General features: G+C 34.3%; 2 protein-coding genes across 2 annotated transcripts in view; both read left to right on the top strand.

Annotated features, from left to right (window-relative positions):
* Positions 1-1,028: 1,028 nt before the first annotated feature.
* LOC112004885 (probable galacturonosyltransferase 3) overlaps positions 1,029-24,547 on the top strand; it is a 55,066-nt gene continuing 31,547 nt past the window's right edge. The window contains exon 1 of the mRNA XM_065774383.1: positions 1,029-1,225. Coding sequence (XP_065630455.1) covers positions 1,160-1,225 — 66 coding nt within the window. The 5' untranslated portion in view covers positions 1,029-1,159. The remainder of the gene's footprint in view (positions 1,226-24,547) is intronic.
* On the top strand, positions 16,379-24,327 carry LOC112025215 (protein BOBBER 1-like). The gene is made up of 5 exons (XM_065774381.1): positions 16,379-17,104; positions 20,629-20,929; positions 21,049-21,097; positions 21,529-21,695; positions 23,397-24,327. The coding sequence occupies exons 1-5, from the start codon at positions 16,917-16,919 to the stop codon at positions 23,691-23,693; spliced, it is 1,002 nt and encodes a 333-aa protein (XP_065630453.1). The 5' UTR covers positions 16,379-16,916; the 3' UTR covers positions 23,694-24,327.

The raw sequence follows: 24,547 nt of genomic DNA, 5'->3' as shown, positions 1-24,547 counted from the left end.
TTTAATTATTTTCAAGTATATATTTAATAATTAAATAAGAAAGTTAATAAAATAAAATAATAACCATGAAAATATTAAAATTTATGATTAATTTTTGAAGTAAAGTTGAATATCTTTGAAGAGATGGATAATTTAATTAAGTAGAATAAAATTGTGTTAAGTTGTTTTTATAAAAATAAATAAATAAAAAATAAATAAATAAGCTAAAGGGTTGGACCGCACGGTTCTCACCGATTTGTGCAGTCCAACCCCGGTTTTAAGGGTTCACGGAATTAACAAAAAATCTGGTTCTTTAGGCTTAAAAAACTAGTTTTCATCCCGGTTTTCAGTTCTCCCAGTCCGACCTCCCGGTCCGGTCCGGTTCTGAGAACCATGCATATGAGTTTGCGACTAGTATTTACTATTTATAAAAAAATAATTTTAAAAAAAAAAGGCTCCATACCCTATAAAAGTTACTTAAACTACAAATTGAAATCCAAAATTTTCTCTTAAACGCATCTATCCAAATGAATCATAAAAGAACTAAGAGCAAGTTTAATAACATTAATTTTAGTTCCAACAAACATGACTATTGATAAAAGTGAACTTGGAAAAATGAGAAAGAGAGGATGCATCTATTGATCCTTATTCTTTTAAGTTTAATCACATTGCTCTTCAACTCTTAGCTCTTCACATTGCATATAAACAACTTGTTAAGAGCGAGCTTAATAACATTATTTTTAGTTCCAACAAACATGTCTATTGATAAAAGTGAACTTGGAAAAATGAGGAAGAGAGGATGCATCTATTGATCCTTATTCTTTTAAGTTTAACCACATTGCACCTCAACGCTTGGTTGTTCACATTGTATATAAACAACTTGTGCCAGTGTACTAGGCACGGACCCGCCGGGGGGTGGGGGGGCTTGTAACACCCCAGTTATTAAGTGCATTTTGGTGGAAGCTTGAGGGGCAAATTGGTAATTAAGCTTTTCAACCCCTTTTTTCTTCCTCATTTCACCTTGATATCTCTTTCCCTCTTGACCGACTGCCCATTCTCTCTATTTCTCTATCCTTCTATCTCACCTACCCACCGAAACACACACAAACACACTCTAGCTCCCATCTCCTTCATCATTTCTTTTCCCTCTCTAGTCGAAACCTCCCTATTAGGGAGGATTATGTCTCCATTGATTCTCCTAATAGAGCCAAAACTCTATGAGATTTTGAAGTGCAAGAGACCCAAGGTAAAAATCTAAGTTTTCTCTCAATTTCTTCTATGAAATCCTTTGGGTTTTGTTAGTTTATGATGTTTATGGTATATACTTGATGGGTTTGGTGAGTATTGGAAGTTTAGAGGATTATGAGGATTTGGGCAGCAAGAGTTTTTATTAAATCTGAAAATTTCAAACTATTTGGGGGTGTTTGCTTTGATGGGGTGTTTTGGTTGTCTATTTTACTAGTGAGTATTTGAGGTTTGGTTTCCTAGAGTAGTTATATGGGTTTTGTTGTTGCATGAGTTGATTCCAAAGTGTTTTTTTTTTTTTTTTTTTTTTTTTGCATTTGAATGGCTTTGACATATGTGAATGTGGGCATGTGCTTGTTGCATGCCAAGTGTTTGGTAAATTACCTATATGAGTTAGAGGATCGAATGACTCGTGTTGTGATGACTATTATATGAGGTTATTGGTTGCATTCATAGTTGTTATCATGTGCTAAAATATGTAGCTTTAAGGTTAATCAAGTCTGAAAGTTTTTGGCATAGTATTAAGATTATAGTAATTTTACTTTGGAATTGTAAATCTGTCCCTAACAGATTTGAGTCAGCTACAATACATGATTTTTAATAAATTATAGAAAAATCTTTTTGAGCTGAATTTTTGGTGGTACATACTAGACACATAAAGGCTTCTCCCTATTTAATTTCAAGTTAATTGAATAGCTTTTCGTGGACCACAAAATTTGTACAAAATGGCTGGCCTGCTGTGTATTGAATCTGAAAGTGTGATGAAAACGCTGAAATTTTGTGGAATTTACTTCAAATATTTGATGAATGGATTGGTTTGTAAATTCATGTGTTTTCTTCGAGGTAGTAAAATAGATAAAATAGCTTTTTGAGGTACTAAAAAGGCAAAAGCTAAAATTTTTAGCATCACTACTGTAAATTCTCTAACTTAAGGAAAAAAAAAAAATCTAGCCAGCCTAGTATTAAAAAATCATTATTTTGTTTTTGTTTTTGTCTTTGTTGGTAGATGATTGCATCTTCATATATTTAGAAACAATGATTTTGTGTATTTATAATTTTTTAATAATATATGAATGTCTATTTAGATTTTTTTTTTTAATACTCCGGCCCTCGCTAGCTTAAAATCCTGAGTGTCCTTGCAATGTACTATCATGATTTCTACTAGACAGGACTTGTCACTTTGGTATATTGCAAGAGGCAAGAAATTATCGCTGATGATGAAACTCTTCAAAATTTCTTGATCCAAATAGGTTTAACCCAATCCCTCAAGAGTCCAAAATCAAATACATCTCTGGAAGCTTGAGTAGCAAAACAAAGAACTCCATTGAAAGCTAATAACTTGCAATTGAACATTTCCATGTAGCATATGTTGGGTTTGCATGGCAACTCAATTCCTTCCCTAAGCTTCACACTCGATATGTCTATTGCTGTTATATATTTATCACTCTCTTCAATACTTTTTGTCATCCAATTCAAAGCCTCATTACAGACAATATCAAAACAAGTGATGGAATAACTAGGAAAGATTACTTGGAAAGAACAGCTCAATTGCTTCCAAGTCGCATTTTCATTTACTTCATCATCATTACTATCCATAACACATACATGACACTCAAACATATTCTTAAACAAACTGCCTTGTACTTCTGGAAGGACACATCAAATACTAGTGAATAGTAACTCTTTGAACTCATTAGTCATTTAGCCAGTGCTACTATTATAGACATGGATATCATTGCCAAATATAGATTTGGGAAGTATTAGCCCATCATAGGCATCTTCAATATCAACAATTGTGCAGCAAGTGTGTTGTAATATTTTATTACTTTAAAAGCAAAGTATTCAGACCTTGATTTTTTTTTTCAATGATGAATACCCACTTAGATATTTGTATATCATTACATTATGGACCTTGACAAGTTTGAGTCACGAATCATTCTAAACCAATTTTTGCAAACCCTTTGGATAAGGCTTTCATCCAATGGTCTTGCTAATATTTCAAGGATGACATCTTGATCCAAACAACAATATGTGAGAATTTGATTCCTTTTCCATGCTTAGCTCCACCACTAAAATTTTCTTAAAAACTACAAATTGGGCTCACATTAAAAAAATATGAGTTACACACAAAAAAGAAGAAGAAGAAGAAGAGTTTAGTGCGTCCATAAAAACAAATCGCCAAATAAACTTTATTCTATCCTCCCTATGATTGGATCATAAAAACCATTTATTTATAAGAGTTTTTTAAATAATTATAATATATTATTTGAATATATAGGTTGTATACCTGTAGTTGTTTTTGCAATAATTATGATACATACATAATAGTTTTCACAATTTCACTCTCAAGAGATAGCACAATTGATTGAAGATCACATATTATGAAATAGAAGTCATTACTTTGAATCTTTCATTCCCCATTCGCCTTGCCAAAACTTATTAATTAAAAAAAAAAAAAAAAAAAAAGGTAGCAAATATCTTCTAAAGGCTATCACCTCCACATTAAATGCTTTCCAACTAACACTCTGGCCGCATTAATGTGGAGGTGATACCTGAACAGTAACTAAGCAGCTTTATGACCACTAAACTGAAAGTTCCGGTAAGTACTGGATGGGACAGAAAGGAGCTCCCAGGATAAGAACTACACGTGTACGATGGAAACAGGGGGAAAACGGAGTATATAACATAGGAACGAAGAAAACAGAGGGGACTTTTTGAACAAAAAAACAAAAGGAAGAAAAAAAAGAAAGAGAGAGACCAACTGAAAGAAAGCCGAGGATAGTTTTCCTCAAAGAGCGAATCGAAAGTATCCCTTATTACTTGATGAGTAGAACCTTTCCTGAAAAACAGTACTAGTTCTTGGACCCATACTCTAAAAATTTATTGTTTGGGCTTATTGGGCTGAAAACCCATCACTCAAGGTCAATCCAAATTGGGTCCCTACAATATATTATTTGAATATATAGGTTGTATACTTGTAGTTATTTTTGGAACAATTATGTTAAATACATAATAGTTTTCACAATTTCACTCTCAAGAGATAGCACAATTTATTGAAGATCACGTATTATAAAATAGAAGTCATTACTTTGAATCTCTCATTCCCCTTTCGCCTTGCCAAAAACTTTTTAATCAAAATTTATATATAAAAAAGATTGGTTCACATATCATTGTCATGGAAAAATAAAATAATTGGATATGCCTTGACCCTCTATAATGACATCAAATTTTTTTCCCTTTACAAAGTTTTAATATCTTATGTTACAATTAGTGCTTTATGTGATGTGATGTGGAGTTGATTTGCTCCTAGAAAACATGACCCTAAAAGTGTACAATATGATGAACCTTTTTTTTTTTGGTTTTTTATATAAACGATAGCAATGTGATGAACTTGTGTAGCCTAATACTGATTTACAAGATCAAACTTATTCATGATTCATGATATGGTGGTAGCAAAGACTAAAGAGTACTAATCATTTCATTATTCTTTATGACTAAATATATACATGAATTGTAAAAAGTTTTATAGCTCATCTATAAATTTCTGAGTTCATATTTCTCCTCTCAACTATTCTTATGTGACTTGACAGTCTCAATATAGATAGAATACCAATTGGATAACCAAACAAACCACCAACAACTTTTTCACAAGAAACAAAAGATATACCTCCCTCCTTTGCCTTGTATTCTTTTCTGGATAGACTTCATGGGTATATAAATGTTTCTGGGAGAGGCATCGTATGGGAAAGAAATCATATGGATCTAATAGTAAGTCAGTAACACACCTCAAACAATTGTGAATTAAAAGTTCAATCCTAACTTTTATACAGAGGTGCAAATGTAATATTTGGGAGTCAAAAATATATCATTACTCCTTAATGGGTGCTTGCTAACCTAATCTTTTGGTCCCTCTACTTACAAAGGTGACGGAAAGCTCAGTAATAATGGTGACCGTGCTAATACTATCATAATTAAATATTTTGCCATAAATAATTAGTGCGTTACGTCACCTCTTGATGAAGTTATTCATGAATAATACTTAGGCGAAAACTTCAATTGGTGTCATAGTCAATTTGGTCCTTTTATTTTGGTTGCAGTAAATTTGGTTCATGTTATTTTTATATTGTAGTCAATTTGGTCCTACAGTTAATTTACTAACGAAAAATGTTTACATGGCTAATAGTATGCACAGTTGGCACACTTAAAGCTGAGGTGGCTTAAGAAATAAGTAATATTATAAAATTTTAATTAACATAAAAAAAATGCCACCTCAACATTAATAAATATAAAAAACCACATCGAAAAAAAAAAAAAAACCTAATGATTTTTAAGCCAAAAATAAATGAATTTAAAAAAATAAAAATAAAACCTCAAAAGTCTTTGTTATTTTCTTTCCTTTTCTTTCGTTCCAAACACAACCAAACAAAGAAAAATTTGCTGGAAAATGAACCAAATCCACAATCAATGGAACTCAAATACAACACACTATCTGTCCTTAATGAGACCATGACAACCCTTGGTGCTTAAGTCCGTTGGCGTTCATGCAATATTTTCTCAAAACAGGACCACGCCACCGCCGTAGGTTTCGCTTGTAACTTGGTCACGGTCTTTGCCTGAAATGGCGAGATCTTCCAGGAGTTCTGGTGGTGTACCAAGCATGCTCTTGACTAGGGTCACGATCTCGTTGTTGATGATGGTGGGGAAGCTGATTTCCTCATCCATGAGGATGTAAGGCTGAGGAAATCTAAAAGAAGAGTGGTATGAAGACAGATCCCAAGAACTACCCATAAGATGAAGTGGAGATTGGTTGGAAGAGACAACCACTGGAGATTGCAGGCCAATGGTTCTCTGCTAATTTCCATCACCAAAAAAAAAAAATTGTATTTTCTTTTTAATTGTCATTGTGATTGAGGATCCAGAGTCAATTTCGTTTAGATATGGGTGTCTTATTTTTATTTTGCTTTGGATCTGATTTATGCTCTGTTTCATTGTGTCAGTGTGTCCTCTATTTGAGTTCTATTAATCGTGAGTTTGAATTGAAAGAAAATAACAGAGACTTTTGATTTTTGAGGTTTTATTTTATCTAAATTAATTTCTTTTTAGCTTAAAAATCATCCGTTCAAAAATTTTTTGTTTTGTTTTGTTTTTTTTTTTTTAATTTTCTTTTCTGATATGGTTTTTTTTTCTATTTATTAAATGTTGAGATGACATTTTTTTTTATGTTAATTATTTTTTTTTAATTATTTCTTAAGCCACCTAAGCTTCAAGTGTGCCAAACATGCACACTGTTAGTCACGTATACATTTTCCGTTAGTGAGTTAACGGTAGAGACCAAATTAACTGCAAGATAAAAGTAACAGAGACCAAATTGATTGTTACAAAAATGTAGAGACTAAATTGACTATAACCCCAAAATGTAGAGATCAAAATAGTGTTTTTGCCTAATACTAATTTATAGTCAAATTTTACTACAAAAATTTTACAAATTGAAATGTCAGTCAACATAAATAATGTCATGAAAATAAATTATACATAAATTTATTACCATTTTTATAGCAAAATTACAATTTAAACTCTATAATTTTAAAAATAACAAATTAAAATCTTGAAATTTGAAAAGATAATAAATAAAATCCATAGTCTATTTTAATTACACTCCAAACACAATGTGGTTATACTTAAATGAGCTAAGATTTAATTGGTTACTTTTTGAAATATTTAATTTAATTCATTACTTCTAAAATTATACTCATATCGATTAATTTGTTAGTCCCTAAGATTTAAACTGTATATTTTTCCATTTTTTCCGTATGTTGACTTCAAAACATTGACACATTAGCATGTATAGTTGAATTTGTATTATCCATACCATTAAACATCAGTTAAGTTTGTAATTTGGTGTACTACTATTCTTTCATCTCATATAAGAATAAGTCCTACATGTAGGACTAATTGAAAAATTATTTTATATATTCAATGTACCGATACATCCCTTCACTTAAACATGGATTCTATATTCAAGTTACATTGTGAATTTGTGAGTTTCTGTTAACTCAATTGGTAAAGTGAGTAAAATACTTTGAATTTGATTTTGCCTAATAAACATCATTAGTGTGATGTTGCAAGCATTTGAAATATTGGATACTTTTTCTATTTACACAAAGGATAGTAATAGACTAAAGAGTTTTGCTTGATTCTAATGCTCTGTAAAGCAATATGGGCATGACACGTGTCCTAAACTAATAATTTATCGACTATTCTCCCATCCAATGCTCTATAAAGCGACATAACCATAACATGTATCATAAAATGATCACTTATTAGGCTATTCACCCATTCAGTGAATGAGAGTATTGAATGAAAATTTTGATTGGCAGATTGTACACCGAGTGTTTTGGTAATTATAGAATATTTCTAAAGTAGAATAATTAATAAATAAATGTGTTCTCATACTTATTAAATATAACAATGGATCTAACCAATTAAATTCATAATGGAATTTGGCTTGGGTCCAATATAATGTTCGGTGACTAGTTACATTAAACCCATGCACAAAGTGCTTGGGGGTTTAGAGGGAAAAAGGTTCGAGTTGTGAGCTTAGCAGCATGTTATAATTATCTCTCAAAAAAAAAAAAAAAACCCATGCATTTGACATGTGTCCCCATTATCAAAGGTCTAATGTTATCATTACAATGGTTCAGTGCAATTAGACACCAGTAAGAAGAATATACATATATGGTACTCTCCAAATAAATATTGTGTAATTTTCTATGTTTTTACTAACAAAATGCGCTCATACCACGCACTTTAGCAACACCCACACCTCCTTAATCAACCAACGCACTCTAAACACAAACAAGAAGAAAGACCAACATGAAGAAGAACCAGAAGCCAAAAAGCCAAACCCCACTCATACATAAACACAGACTCTCTCTCTCTATCTCTCTATGTGTGTTTATAATGGAAGCTGGTGAAAAACCATTCCCAAGCTTTCATTTTTTTCAAATACTCATCTTCATCTCACTGGTAAATCAATCATCTTTCTAATCTTTTCTTCTTTTTCCCATTTTCAAGATTTCATTTTTGCCCTTTATTTCACTTTGGTTTTTCCACTTGTTCTACAATTTCAAATATTGTATTGAATTGAAATTTCAACTCTACCACCATTTTGTTAGATCTCCATGTTCACACTATGAATTTGTTTGCATTTTCCTTTTTCTTTTTCTAGGGTTTTCACACCATTGATTATGATTATTTGGATCAACATCACTATCTGTAACCTCAAAATCAAAATTTTGATTAGACCCATTAACCATTAGTGGATTGATTAGTTGTTAAATCACAAGGATAAAAATCCCGTCAACACGAATGACGAGATTAAAGTCCGAACTTAAGTAAAAACTATAAGTTTGAATCACAAGGATAAAAATCTCGCCAGTATGAATGACAAGATTAAATTCCAACCCCAATATGTGAAAACTTAAAGTCGTGGGGTAGAAAACCCCTGACGAGTGAAAATCATCCTGAGAAGCAATTACTAATTCTATGCCCAAATCAAGCACAGACTTCAACTGGCATTAAAAAAAAAAAAAATTGCAAGAATACACAAGTTCAATGAAGAGAGGCCACAACACATGACGGCATCAACAAGGTAATAAGTAGTTTAATAGACGGCCCTAATACCAAGGGGAAACCCGTCTCTACAAAAGAGAAATATTCACCTCAAAACAAGAGGTAACCAGTGTTTGCTAAAAAAAGAAACCCCCAAACATAGAAGGGGGAAATATATTGTTTTCAAAATAAATATTTATGAAGGAAGGGTTGGAGGTTCATCAGCAACCTTCTCCACTCCATCATCCTCCCTGTCTTCAGCTGCTTTATCCTTCTCCGGCACCCCAGACTCAGCTTCCTCCAATTCCTTCGCTTCGTCTTCCAGGACTTCAGTGTCAATCTTCTCAAAGTCCAGGCTAGAGAAGTCCACAGCCAAGCTATGATGCTTCATGGTCCAGCGACGCAAAAGTTCAAACCCTTTGAAATATTGCAAAAATTGGAGGTCTGAGAATTCTTCTAATTGCTTGAATTTTTGAATGACATTCTCCCTCTCCTCGTCAGTCTTCATCAAGGCAGCTTGGATCTCTTCGTCTTTCTGAATGACAAGAGCTTTCTCCATGCGCAAGAATTTAGTGAGCTCCTTTACTCCCTGATTGGCTTCGTTCTGTTCATTCATTGCAGCGATCAGATCCTTCTTCAGCTGAGAACATTCAGCCTCAACAAATTCTACCTTTGATGAAGCCATCACAATCTTCTCCTTCGCACTCAAATAGTCTGTCGTAATATGCAAAGACTCTCCAAGTACCTAAAAAGGGGGAAAAGAAGATTGTACACACTCCATATCAAATAAGTAAAGCAAGGAAATCAGGACAACATACCTGCACCAGCTTGTGGATATGACGACTGACGAGCTCGTGTGAAGGAACGGACGACAAACTCTTCAGTTCTTCACTTGTAATGACGTTGTGTGCCCGGCCTAGAGCTGTGGCAGGATCGTCCCAAACATTCATCCCAATCTTGCTCTTACCCTTGGCACGAGTCACTAGGGGAGAGATAGCAGTCACTTCTAAAGATGGAGTTGGAGAGGGAGGAGCAATGTGAACGGAAGGGTTCAAAAGGGAAACTTCAGCCTTCTCGTCAGCTAATTTCCTCTTCTTTGAGCCTGAAGTCAAGTTGGCTAAAGCTTCACTCTTCAGGTTCTTAATCCAAGCATATTTATCTTTACTGTATCGGGTCGCCATTTCTGCAAAAAGAGAGAAAGATGATCAGATAACAGGCGAAGTCAAAGGAAGTAAAATAGTTGACAGACGAACTTACTCTTCTCTTCTTGACGAATTTTTTCTAAAACGTATTTTGACGGCTTAGGGGCTAAGCAGTAGTCATATAAGTGACAAGGATCAAGTAGATCGTTAAAGTCCTCTATTCCAAGGGCATAATCAAGTGCAGCTCGAACTCGATGGCGATATTGATCTTTGAGATCTAGACGATCAAGATCTGCAAACCAGAACAGTAACAACATCAGATAAACATTCAAGGCATGGAAAGGAGCAGAAAGAGTTCACAAGAATACGCATCAAGTGCTGGAACCTCCCATTTTTGGAGCAATCTTGGGACTTCCCCCCACAAATCGTCGGATAAGGTTTCCTAACCTGATCCAAAGACAAAAAAGTACCGTGATTTCCAATCACAGAAGGATGAAGGGAAATCCCATACTACTTTGAATTTCTTATCCCAGGGTAAAAATTCAAAATACCCATAATGGGTAGATGGCTTCAAACGATACAAAAACAAAAATTTGTTTACTGTAATCATCTCTCCATCACAGGCAGATACCCAGATGGCCATACAACTTATTACCGTCCTCCAAGCATTGGGGACGTGTTGACCAGGAGCAATTTGAAGGGCGTTCAAAAGGTGCAAAATGAAAGGGTGGACTGGGAATCGAAGGCCACACAAAAACTGGGCCTCATAAAAACACACCTCCCCATGAGAAAAGTCGCAAGCTTTCTCACCTAAACGAGGCAACCTGACAGAAGTGCTTTTGGGAAACTGAAACTTCTTCCTAAAACCCTTCAAATGACTCACCTTCAAACAACAAGACTTAGAATGGGCATGTAAGGGACGAGAAGAAGAAGAGGAGGGTAGCTTAGAAATTGCTGTATCAATCACTTGATTTAAAGACTCAGTGTTGGAAGACAACCCAGACTCCAACTCACTCTACCTAACATCATCTGCCCTATACTCAATTGGATCCATCCCTAAGTGATACCTAACTAAAGACTGGTGGAGTAAAGGATAAAGAGTAAATAAAACAGGCCTAATAGCAGAATCACGAGACACAAACAGACCTAGGGGAGGGCGTTGACTGAAAGAATGCTCAAGAAAAACTCCCAACCTGGCAAACAAAAAAGAGACCGAAGGGCACTCTTGACTAAGATGCTTAAAGCCAACCATTAAAGCAAAAAGCAAAGAAACCTTACCAGAATGTTTCTGAAGATGAACCACTTGGCGCTCTAGGAGACAGGCAAAATAGGAGGATGGAAGGGGAACGATTTTCTCTAAAAGGAAAACCCAAAATTAAAGCGCGACAAAAACGAGGAAAAATCGCACACACCTCCCACCGAGAGTCAACACGTGCTCGTTTCCCGGTGAGGCAATCACGTCGCATTTAAATCGGGACAACTGGCGTTGGAAATTGTAGAAAACTAAATCCTCGTGTCCAATCACATTCCGAATATCGTCTAAACTCATGACGATCACAGAATGAGGGGGGCAACTGACAGAGACCAGAAATTGATCGTCGACAAGACTTGCGATGATTGTCGGTGAGGAAGACGACCTATCCTACGTCCTTGTAGAAGACAAACATAGGGGCAAGACCCCATCATCATAGTTAGTGCGAAATACGTGCATTAATAGCACATCTGAACACCCACCGGATAGTTATCCTTCCCTAATTACACCAGGAGCCGTTACGAAAACAAGAGCGGCGCAACGGTCGTCCGTTACACCATAATTGAGGCAATCATTGTTCAATAAATGTAACGGTCAGGAGAGAAACGCTCGACCTAGCATTTAACGAACATAACTGCACCGACCCAGGGAAGGGTATAAAAAGTGAGCCCGGTGCGAAGAAGAAGGTAAGAGAACAAAAAGCTAGAAAATAGCAAACTGTGAATTAACTGATTTTGGATTGTGTAATCTGATTTAAGCATCAGAGTATTCCCAACTGGCCTCACGCCGGCGAAGGTACCCTCTTTGCTTTCTTCTTGTATTGACTACAGGTCTGGAAGTCATCCATCATTCTGACGAGGAACATACTGACGAGGCACATTTCGGCTTCATCAGTATCAAACCCCTCACAATTGTAAGTGGCACCCTATAAATTTACTTCTTTTTTTTTGGGGTTTTTTTTTTTTAATTAAAAATTGATTTAGTTAGTTTCTTTATGTGATTGGTGGTGTTCTTGGTTTTTATAATTTGAATTTTTGTTATTCGTTTTAGTCAAAGAGAATTCAATGAGTTTCGGCCCTTGTATTACTGCAAACGATGCCTTGCAGACAAGGTTTCAATCTCAATTCTTCTTGGTTCTTACTTCTATGATTTATGGATTGCTATAGAGTTAAACTATGGTGTTTCATATCTTGTCATTAAAAGTAGCTTCATTGTCAATATTGCATACATCATTGTATTATTAACTATTTAGAGTGTGTTTCGATGAGCTTTTCTGTTTGCATATTTGTTGAAAGTACTAAGCAAAGGAGAGAGAAAAGGGGTTTCTTTTGTGTGGGCTTGCCAAAATAAGCTTAAAAAGCCCAAAAATTCTTGCATTTTCTGCTTTGCAAAATGCACACTAGTGTAATTTATACACATTTGTTAGTGATGCCATTTGGGCAAGGTTTCTTATAACTTCATTCCCATAAATTGTACATTATTCTATTATTGACTATTTAGTATAATCTATCAACACTTGTTAGCCTTCTAAATATAAGATTTGCTTGTAAATTTTCTAGAGGATGGGGCTTGGAAACTCTAGAAAACAAGTAAAGCAAAGATGTGCTTGTAAATTTAATAAATCTTTTTATTAAATTACGTTATACACACACATTACTATATATGTTATTGAATACAAATACATTATATTTTTTATTACATAAAACTTATAAAAATAAAAATTATTTTTAAATGACACGCACTATTTAATTTACAATTTTACATTATATTTTTATATAAAATAATTATATTACATTTTTTCACACGCATTATGAGGGTTTGCGACTAGTATTTACTCTTTATAGAGCTCATATCCATCCAAAAAGATCATTAATAAAAAAAATTAAAAAAAAAAAAACCCTCCATGCTCTATACAGGTTACTTAAACTGCAAATTGAAATCCAAAATTCTCTCTTACACACCTCTATCCAAATGAATCATAAAAGAACTAAGAGTTAGCTTAATAACATTATTATTAGTTCCAACAAACATGTCTATTGATAAAGTGAACTTGGAAAAATGAGGAAGAGAGGTGCATCTATTGATCTTATTCTTTAGTTTACCACATTGCTCCTCAACTCTTGGCTCTTCACATTGTATATAAACAACTTGTGGCAATGTACTATCATGATTTCTACTGGACAGGACTTGTCACTTTGGTATGTTGCAAGAGGTAAGAAATTATCATTGATGATGAAACTCTTCAAAATTGCTTGACCCAATAGGTTTAACCCAATCCCTCAAGAGTCAAAAATCAAATTCATCTCTGGAAGTTTGAGTAGCATAACAAAAAGACAATAACTAATTTTTTGAATTTTCTTAATATATAGAGACAATTTAAATTGCTCTTAATCTCTATTTAGTTTTTTTTTTTTATTTTTTTATATAGAATAAAGTATTAGAAATGTGACTATTTAGTTGTGTTTTTCCCTTTTTTTACTGGACGTGAGGTTTTTTTTTTTTTTTTTTTTTTTTTTTTTTTTTAAGAATAAAATATTAGAAATGTGTGTTACAATAAGTGGGTTAGTGGGAGTGTTCTTATTTTGTAGGCAATGTTTTTTCAAATTTATCTAAAATTTAGGAATTTTTAATTAGTAATTTTACATGTCTAATCCTACTAGTAAAGCTTTATAAACTAGTAAATTTGAGGGTATTTGGAGCATCGAAATTGAAAAATCCAAATAGGAGAAGCTCCTTAAATAGTTGTATAGAAGTATAGATACAAATTGGATAGGATAATCAATTTTTTTTTTAATAAAATAAAATTCTCTACTAATTTTTTTCTAACTTCTCTCCTTCTCTCTCCTTAATAAGGTTGTTTTATATTTTTCAAGATAAAATTTTGCTATCAACGAGTAAGGGACATTACACCAAAATAGCATTGAAATCATATATTCGGGTGTAAATTTGTTCATTTTTTTGGAGAAACTTTATGATACTTTTGGTCATATTAGTGGTTCTAAATGTGCAATTATTGATTTATCAAAAAGTGTAAACTTCACATTGAAATAAGTGAAAAATTATAACACAAATCCCAAAAAATAAGCTAATTAAAGATTGTAAGTGCTACACATATCAATAAACTTAAACATAATAAAGCAATTAATTATTTTACAAAACAAAGAATTACTAAGAAGTTGTGCATGATTGCATGCAAGTTTTAACTTCTTCTCTCACCCGAACTCAACTAACATCAAACTGCAATGTTTTGGCCTTTATGCAATTCACTAAAAAAGTCACCCTATAAATAAAACTCACATTTTAGGTAATTGTACACAAGTGAGCTTTCAAGAAGCTTCCTATTGACCACTTTTTTAGTTTTCCATTTTTCAGCTTCCTAAATTATAAATATTAACAATTTTTTAAAATATTATAAGATTAAAATGTATATAAATAATGAAAGATAAAAAATAAAAGCTGAAATTTATTTTTATAAAAAAAGTTAGATGGCAACGTGGAGTGGAGGAGGACAGGGGGCTAAGAGCATTAGCATTGGAGAATGTTGCTAATGCCAAATCTAAAGAAAATTTGGAATTTTAAGCCTTAAAACCATCTGCATTGGGGAATGCTAAACAACAGTATTACAAATTTTTTTACAATACTGCTACAGTGCAATTCTAAACATAGAATTGCACTATAGCAAGTATTGTAACAAAATAATAATATTTTATTATGTAGAGAGAGGAGAGAATGAGAGAGAAAAGATATAATTTTGAGATATATTATATTATTATGTAAATATATTATTTTAATGAGTAAAAGAGGAAAGTAGAAATTTGAGATGTGAAAGTATTGTAAAATGGTATGGTATAATGATAAAGTGACTTTTTAGAATTGTAAAATAAAGTAGCATTGAAATTTTCCAATGCTAATGCTCTGTCAAGTTAACATAAAAATTTGAATAATAGCTTCCCTTTCAAATACTAGTCAGACTAGTCACGTGAAGGCTCACAAAAGTAAAAATAATATTACAAAAAACAAAACTAAGCACAATAAAAAGTTGAACCAGGCAGAAAATAGCCACGACAAGAATTAGAAAGAGAGTTGCAGAGGATGAAATGCATAGAAAAACTGAAGAAGAAGAAAAAGAAGACTGCTGTGATGAGATGCATTTCTTCAGGTGACCGGTGTTGTGACAAGATGGATTGATCTGGTTTGATTTCAATACCGGCTATGGCGCTGGGTGAGGGAGAGACCTTTACGGTCAGATGGGTCGGTGAGGGGAGTTATGGTGGTGGGTGAGATTAATGCCGCTGGGTAAGCTCTGACTGTGTGGGTGAGATGAGGTCTGCAGATGGATTCGGCGTGAAGAGATGAGAGGAAGAGATTAGAGAGGAGAAAATACACAGAGCATCTCTAACCAGGTGGGCCATAAAGTGTTCAACATAATTACGCAATTGCCACTGAAACACTAGTGTTTGTTGTTTAAAAACAGGCCTGAGGTGATTTCAAAATCATCATTTTGAAAATGGGTTTTTGAGCAATGTTTTTTCAAACAACCCCGAACAAGGATGGATGACCAAACGCAGTTTTTAGTTTTTGGAAACTAGTGTTCAGTGTTTAAACACTGAACACTAATGTTTAAAATGCATGACCAAACAGGCTCTAATACTCTGACAAGTTAACATAAAAATTTGAATAATAGCTTCCCTTTCAAATACTAGTCAGGCTAGTCACGTGAAGGCTCACAAAAGTAAAAATAATATTACAAAAAACAAAACTAAGCACAATAAAAAGTTGAACCAGGCAGAAAATAGCCACGACAAGAATTAGAAAGAGAGTTGCAGAGGATGAAACGCATAGAAAAATTGAAGAAGAAGAAAAAGAAGACTGCTATGATGAGATGCGTTTCTTCAGGTGACCGGTGCTGTGACAAGATGGATTGATCGGGTTTGATTTCAATACCGACTGGAATTGGTATACCGGCCGAAACTCACTAAAATCGACCGGAATGACCGGAACGGCCCGGAATCGACCAGAATTCAACCTGAGGTGGAACAAGGGGGTACTTTGTGCCGGTGAAGTGACTAGTACGAAATTTTCCAGCTGTTCTGACCAGGAACAGAACGGAATCAATAATAATGTGTTTTACGATTCCACCCAAAAAAAAAAAAAGCTTTTTTCCTTCTTTTGTGAAAGTAGGACCCAACTCTTCCGGTTTTCCAAAAAAGAATGCTAGCTATTCACACTACTTTGGAAAACTTGCAAAAGACAAAAAAGAGGAAGAGAAAGAACTTGGAAACCAAAAAAGAAGAAGAAGAGAGAAATCCAAAAAAAGAGACAACCAGTTTTTGCTGCTTTGCTGTTTGAATTTTGGCCGGCGCATGTGTATTACCTCAATTTGGTCTGTGTGTTGCAACCATGGCTCCTTCCTTTGCTCCATCCTCATCAACCCCAAAATTGACAAATGAATATGAGTTTTCGTTAATTTTCGTGGGGCAGATAGCCGCACAGGATTCACCAGCCATCTCTTTGCCGCTTTAGACCGCAAAACGATTCATGCCTATAAAGTTGACAAAAACCTCCCTAGAGGGGAAAAGATTGGGCCAGAGTTGTCAAAGGCAATTGAGACATCAAGGATTGCAGTTGTGGTGTTCTCAAAAACGTATGCTACTTCATATTGGTGCTTGGATGAGTTGGTGAAGATCATGGAATGCAAAAGGGTGTTCAATCAAAGGGTGCTCCCTATTTTCTACCATGTGTCTCAACACGAGGTGCTAGAACAGAAGGGGAATTTTGCCGAGCTCCCAAATGGCCCTGAAGACAAGATGAACAGTTGGAGAGCTGCACTGACGGAGGCCGCAAACTTGGCATGCTTGCATTTGGAACCAAATCGGTAAATATTATATCTGCATTTGATTTTTTTTTTCTTATTAAGAAAAAAAACTCTTGAAAACTGAAACGGTTAAAAAAAGCGAAAGAGTTAGGCCCTACTTTCACAAAAGAAGGAAAAAGCATTCCCTTTTTTTTTTTTTTTTTTTTTTTTTTTTTTTTTTTCTTTTTCGTGAATCGTAAATGTAACTAGCTCTTCAAATTTCTCTCTTGTTTATGGAACAACAAAACAAATGGTAGTTGAAAACTAGAAAACTAGACCCAATCCTTGTGTTTTTTCTTTGATAAACAATCCTTCGGGTTTTCATGATGCCAATTTCCGATTATCTTCCTTCATCATAAACTACACGCACTGGTCTTTGTCTTTGCAATCATGACTCCTTCCTGTGCTCCATCCTCATCGACCTCAGCATTGAGTTATGAGTACGATGTCTTCGTTAGTTTTTTGTGGGGATGATACCTACACAAGCTTTACCTGCCATCTCTTTGCCGCTTTAGACCGCAAAACGATTCATGCCTTGAAGATGACAGAAAAACTCCCAGAGGGGAAAAGACTCGGCCTGAGTTGTTCAAGGCAATTGAGACATCAAAGATGGCAGTTGTGGTGTTCTCGAAAAGCTATGCTACTTCAGATCGGTGCCTAGATGAGCTGGCGAAAATCATGGAATGCAATAGGGGCTAAATCAAAAGGTGTACCGTATTTTCTATGACGTGTCTCCATCACAGGTGCGAGAACAAAAGGGAAATTTTGAAGAGGCTGCAAACTTGGCAGGCTTTCATTTGAAAGCAAATCGGTAATATAATATGTACATATATGATTTTTTTTTAATATATATATATATATCTCTATAGTCTATGATATATAAAACTAAATTATTTGATTTGTTTTTGTCATAATAATATTGTGTTATATATGCTTTTAAGACTTCACAATTTATACTTGTATAATGTTGAACTCTTTTGTGATAAATTTATATTAAATGTCTATTAATAAGCCTAAAAAGAACTATAATAATGTCTATAATAACTACCATAATTATTAAATTTCATATTTAGACAAAAATAAAATAAAATATTCTAAAAATTATATCATATTAGACTTTCTCGTGAATTGCATGGATTCCTAATTAGTAATATACTTAAGAATTATGGTAACCTTCTGAAATTATGTCTCATTAGTTTTGGAGGCCTCATAAAGTTTCACATCATTATTTAATATATATATATATATATGTATATATTAAATTTAAATTCTATCTTATATTTTAAACATAGAATATATAGTTTCATATAAGGTTATCCATGAGTCAGGTCGGATCAGGTTTGGGCTCAACTTGCACACAACCCAAGCTGATCAGGTGGAAGATATCTCAACATGTTGCCAACTGAAGAGATTGATCAAATCAGGCCTTCAATTGGTGGTAGTCGGTTTGGTCCACGTCATAGTGGCAAAAATTGGCTAAAAAATCAATGAGATTTCGCTAGATTTGATAAGGTCTTGCCAGATTGGCAAATCTCACTAGAAAACTCTTGTTCAATTGTTCACTTCCAGTTTTTCGAGTTTTAGGGGAAGAGATCTGCAACTAACTCTCGGAGTAATTAGGTCAAGCAGCGGTTGGCTCGGGTTGGTCGGTTTTTTGTGTGGTTGGATAGCCTTAGTTTCATATACAAACATAATAATAAAAAGATTCCCAATGCAAGAATTTATAGTTTTATATGCAAACAAATCATAACAAATACCTATTAATAACTATCATAACTATCATATTTCATATTTAGACGTGATTACTTACTAGTTTTGTTACTTTGTACAATTTGAAGTACAAATACATTATTAACGATTATCATTCTCTATTTTTTTTATTACCAAATTGTTTTTTTTTTTTCCTTTTTTGAGGAAACTTACCAAATTGATAAAATGGCATCACAGGATGAGTCTCTCTCTAGATTATGTTGTTAGCACCAAACCATAGCCTTTCGTAGAACCAATGTTCCTCCTTAGTGGTGCTTGGGTGGGATTGTTTCTCTTCATGTGGCATTGTAGGAAGGAGAAGGCTTTGCTTGATTACGTATAAGTTGGAGTGTGGTGTGTTGGTATAAAGATATTGGCAGCAAGGTAGTGATGGATGATTTTGAGCAAAAATGGTTTCCTATTGTAGTAGAAGATGGACAAATTACAAAGAGAACAGCAGCGTTGCGTGAAGGCTCATAAAAATATTGGAGATTTATATGTGATGGTTGGTTAATTTCTAGTCCTATAGGCATCCATGAATTGCCTAAGCTGGAATTGCCATGGGCATAGGACCCACATACAGTTCACGAGCTCACAAGGATATATAGTGAGAAATAAAGATCCCTTGATTGTATTCTTGATGGTGATGAGGTCAAATGACTTATCTTGAAAGAGTTCAGTGTAGGGTGCAATATGCAAACGTGTTTGTGGTTCCACGTAGAAACAGAGTGGTAGCTTGGCTCCTTTTCTGGAAAATGAATTCAATCTCTCAATAAGAAGCTTTACTTAGAATCACATTGACATAGTGGTAAACTCGAGATTTGATAACACTTAGCGTTCCACTACAGATTTATGGAGTCCCAAAACTAGCAACTAAGAAAATTCTAGGTGTTGCTCTTAACCTCGGTCAACAATAAATCCCTCATGGGTTTGAATTGGAGATTTTAACGAAATTACAATGGAAGGGACAAGTAACGGTGACTATGCATGATTGGAAAGAGAGAAAACTCACTCCTACAACAGAGATGACTGGATTCAGAGACTTAGGTATTATAAGGCTGCCTTTTATTTGATGTAACAATAGATTGGATGATCATAGAGTATGGGTCCGTTTGGATAGAGGGGTTGCGATTGGGGACGGGGTGCTCTGATTTCTATCGGTACAAGTTCACCACTTAGATAAACGTATGCTTCTAATCACAAATTGTTGTGGATGTATTTGGATGATGAGAATGCTCTGTTCTATAGTAGTTGATTTCCTTTTCAATTCAAAGCCAATTTTTTTAGTTTTAGGTTTTTACTATTTATATTGTAAACACCCATATTTTCATATTGATCTTATAATCTTGAATTTTTTTTTTAATTTTTAATTTATCAAGATTTTTCTATAATTTGATATTATCAAATTTTAAGACAAACATATTACCTTTGTATGTATATTAAATTTTAATTAAAAATAATTTTAATTGGCTATTTTACATAAAAAGTAAAAACACTACCAAGAAAATAAATATACTTAAATGTATTGAATGTTTAATTAATTGGGTTTTCATAATATATTAAGAAATTTTAAAACTACAATCAAATCATTTTTTTTAAATAGTTATTACCTATAGCTGTTACTTTGAATTAGTTCGTTCATTGCCATGGAAATACTGTTAATCAATTAAATTTCAATGAATAACCAATAAGATCATTCTATTTTCATGGCTCATTTCCTCTTATTGTATGATCTGTTGGTTCACTAACTTCTATTCTTATAAAAAATATAACTGCGGTTACACTTCCAATTGCAGCCCAGAGTCAGACTTTATAGAGGAAATTGTTGAGGACATTTTGAAAAAACTAAATGAGAAATCATCTACCGCACCATCCCTTCGTCAGAATGATGCTTCTGGTCAACACTCTTCAGCTACCATCCCGCACAATGATGCTTCATCTGGCCTTGATCTGGAGAACTACTCCTGGACCCAGACACTTGAAGAGGTCACTTTAAATGTCCCAGTGCCAACTGGAACTAAATCAAGGTCTGTTGTATGCGAGATAAAAAAGAACCATCTGAAAGTTGGACTTAAGGGCCAGCCTCCAATAATTGATGTAAGTCTGCTTGTAGGCTTGTTTTTTAGGTGGTAAAACTTGTGTACGACATATTGTCTCTTTATTCCTAATATTGGATTCTTTTTTTGCCTTGGCTCATGTACTTAAACTACTTGTAGGGGGAGCTTTTTGGGCCTGTCAAGCCTGATGATTGTAACTGGAGCAGAGGTATGTTATAATATAGATGCCTGCATGAACTAATGGAACTTTACATTTGTTTTTTTTATACTAAAAAAAAATTCGAAGCTGATTAAATGCATGGATGCAAAAAATTAGAGGAAATTTCTGACTAGTTCACGCAAAGTATGTGTGTACAATACTCATATCAATTTGACAATGTGATCTAGCTCAATTGGCACTTCATTCCCTTGTAAGAGCTAGTTGGAGGTTGAGTCTGCGGGTTCAAGACCAACTGGGTGCATGTGGAACTTACCAATAAAAAAAATTGTCAATTATGTGTAAATTGTTTGCATGTGTGCACGTGTGAGTCTGTACACAGTTTGGGTGTGTCATGTTCTAGCTTTTTTTTTGTCAAGATCCATCAATAAAGTTTCTGAGTTGCTCATTATAGATGTACCAATAAATTTGGCATTTTACAGAGGATCAGAGTGCCATCTCTATTCATTTAACCAAGCACGACAAAATGGAGTGGTGGAAATCTGTTGTGAAAGGTGATCCTGAAATCGAAACTCAGAAGGTCGAACCTGAGTCCAGCAAACTTTCAGACCTGGATCCAGAAACAAGGCAGTCTGTTGAAAAGAAGACGGTAAATCATTGATGCTGTATTTTATGCTTTACACTTTGGTTGCCAATTTACCATCTTGCCCATCCTCTCCATGTGTGAACTCAGACTCCATGCTCTAATCTAGCCTTAGTTGCTTGCGGTAATATCCCCATGGTTTTTTTCATATTAGGGTTCTGGATTTTTTTTTAGAGCCGCATTCATAAATGTAGCTCTAGTCTCTCTTGTTCACAGTGAAGATCTAAGGTTTTTTTCCCCTAAGTTTCTGTCTAAGTCTTCTGTTTGCTCTCTCTCTCTCTCTCTCTCTCTCTCAGTGTGTTCTCAGAATCTAGCTAGCATGTAAGAGAGAGCCTGTGTTCTGTTGCTGCTTTAGATCTTGCTTTGACATTCTTTATCTCTACTTTTTGTCCATCATCATCAGCAAATGCTCTGGTTCATGTTTTTGTGTTGTGCTATGAATAATTGGTTAATGACTTGAGTTTCTTGCATTTAATGTACAGTTTAAATCTCAAAATTCTCCCTTTTTTAAAACTGCCAAATATTGTTTATAAAAAAACTGTTGTTACTACCAAAAGCTGCCAAAAAAATTTGACATATAGTTTAGCAAATGATTGCAAAGTGAAGGACCATCCTGCTGTACCACTTGCAAAACAAACATTTCCAGCAGCTGGATCTATAACTGGGACATTCCCAGCGTTAGAAGCAGCAGCAGCTATGTTGGTATTAATGACTTCCAGAGTATGCCTTAGCTTATGGTAAGCATCCTTTGGGGACAGCTTAAGTTCTGTTATCAGCCTGTCAACCTAGAACAAATTTTTTGATATAAGAACTCAAATGTTGTTAACGGGGCCGTTAACAACAATCTCCATTTTTTCCTTCGCTTCCTGAAGCATTTCTATCCTCCTCTGTCTGTCTTACTCTGTTTTTTCAACTGTCCTTTTGTGTCACCTTGATCAGTGTTTACATTTACCGGGAAAAAAAAAAAAAAAAAATTTTTGGAATTGTTTTTTGGCCGTTGCTATTGTTCCTAAGTCAGAGGGGCCAGTGCAACAGCAAATAGCGATTCTCTCTTTTATTAGCTCAAGAAAGATAGGTTCATGGAAAAGACGAGCAGGGGATCACAATTGGTTAGCCTGACATTTGTTAAAGGAACTTGTAATTCTTGAGTATGATTGTATAATTGGTGTTTGGTTAGAGAGGAATTGTCCTCTTAATTGGTGTTTGGTCAGATATGCAACACTTCTGTCTTTTCACGTTACTACAAGAAAAATGCTTATTAGCAACCAAGAATTTTAGACGGACCCCAAAAAGCCCTCTAAAAAAAATCTTATTTGTGATGGCAAAATAAAGTCCTTGCAAATACTTAGTAAAATGTGAAATATTTGTGACCAACAAGAAAAGCTGTCACAATTATGTGTTATAGCCAGTCACAAATACTAATATTTTGGAGGGAAATTTTCCATTCATATTATTTGCGAGGGACAATTAAAAATCTCTCACAAAAAGTGTATTATTTTCCTTCCATATTAGCTGCAAAAGTCGCTTTGACATCATTGGTGCCAGATGGAGCTAAAGAGGCTAGTCTTCTGTTTCCTGTGGCCATTTATATAACTTCTTGTATCCTTAGGAATTAATTATTCTAGTGCATCTCTATTCGCTCTCTCTGTGGGTTGTGTCCGTGTTATTCTTTCCAATTTTTTTAATCTTGGTTTTTCAAATTTTCAGGATAATTCTGGTCTCTACAAAAACCTTCTACAAGAGTTGGTTCAAAAAGAAGGGTTTTCTCTACCAGTTTATGATACAAATAGATCTGGTGAAGGACATGAAGCATTTTTTGTTTCAACAGTGGAGATTCAGATATGGGAGGTTTTTAAAGGACCTGAAGCAAGGACCAAAAAGCAGGTGGAGATGAATGCAGCAGAGATTGCTTACACTACTCTGAAAGAGCGTAAGTTTATTTTTCTTTCAACACTATTAGCTTCAGGACTGGTGTTAACCTTGAGTAAACCTTTTTCCTTCTAATGCTTCTGTTTAAACATAGATGTTGCATCCTATATGAACATCAGAGACACATAGATATCAAATTGACATGGAGTAGTTCCTCTTATAAACTTAAATCTTAGGATATGTAATTCTTCTATAGCACCAGGTAGATTCACACTTGGTTGTTGATTTATAAGATGGAAGAGTGTCTTTAGAAGGTAATTGAATAATGTATGTAATTATTATTTTAACCATGGACCTCTTTTAGTAAGCACCTCATAAATTTACGAGTATAATGCCACTCAGTGGATATTTATTTAATGCACATTGTTTTGTTAAAAAAGTAATACTCATCTTTGTAGGGTATAATACCTAGTTATTGTTTATATACGGGATTACATATATATATATATATATATATATATGAAATTGAGTGGGAATTGTATATATGAATTGCTCAATCTTGTTCTCTCATTATTTGGGCTGGCTTGGGTTCTTCTAGATACTAATTTTCAATGCGTGCAGTTACAGTGGTAGATTGCGGAATACCTGATGGGTTCACATGCTTTATATGATTGCATCTTTACCTGTATGTTGGAACTTATAATGGAATGGAATATTTGAAGGGGTGGAGTGATCCTTGTGTGACATCAATGCAACTTTTTTGTGCTCTTTGTTTCCTAGATTGCTAGTTCCTCCACTTCTCTACTAATTCCTATGTGTTTTTTTTTTTTTATTGGTAAATTACGCACACACCCAATGGGTCTTAAATGTTCTCTCCCATTATTTTGGAGCAGGAAGTATCAGTTGAGGTGTAGCTCAATGGCATTATATTTCTTCTTTTTCTAATTGTTCCTCTGTTGTCTACTCCTTGACACTTGTGTACTTGGCTG

This window comes from Quercus suber, unplaced genomic scaffold, assembly GCF_002906115.3.
Source record: "Quercus suber isolate HL8 unplaced genomic scaffold, Cork oak 2.0 scaffold_91, whole genome shotgun sequence".
In the NCBI taxonomy this organism is placed as follows: Eukaryota; Viridiplantae; Streptophyta; class Magnoliopsida; order Fagales; family Fagaceae; genus Quercus; species Quercus suber.
The sequence above is the reverse complement of the archived record's forward strand: the minus strand, read 5'-3'. Positions and strand labels throughout refer to the sequence as shown.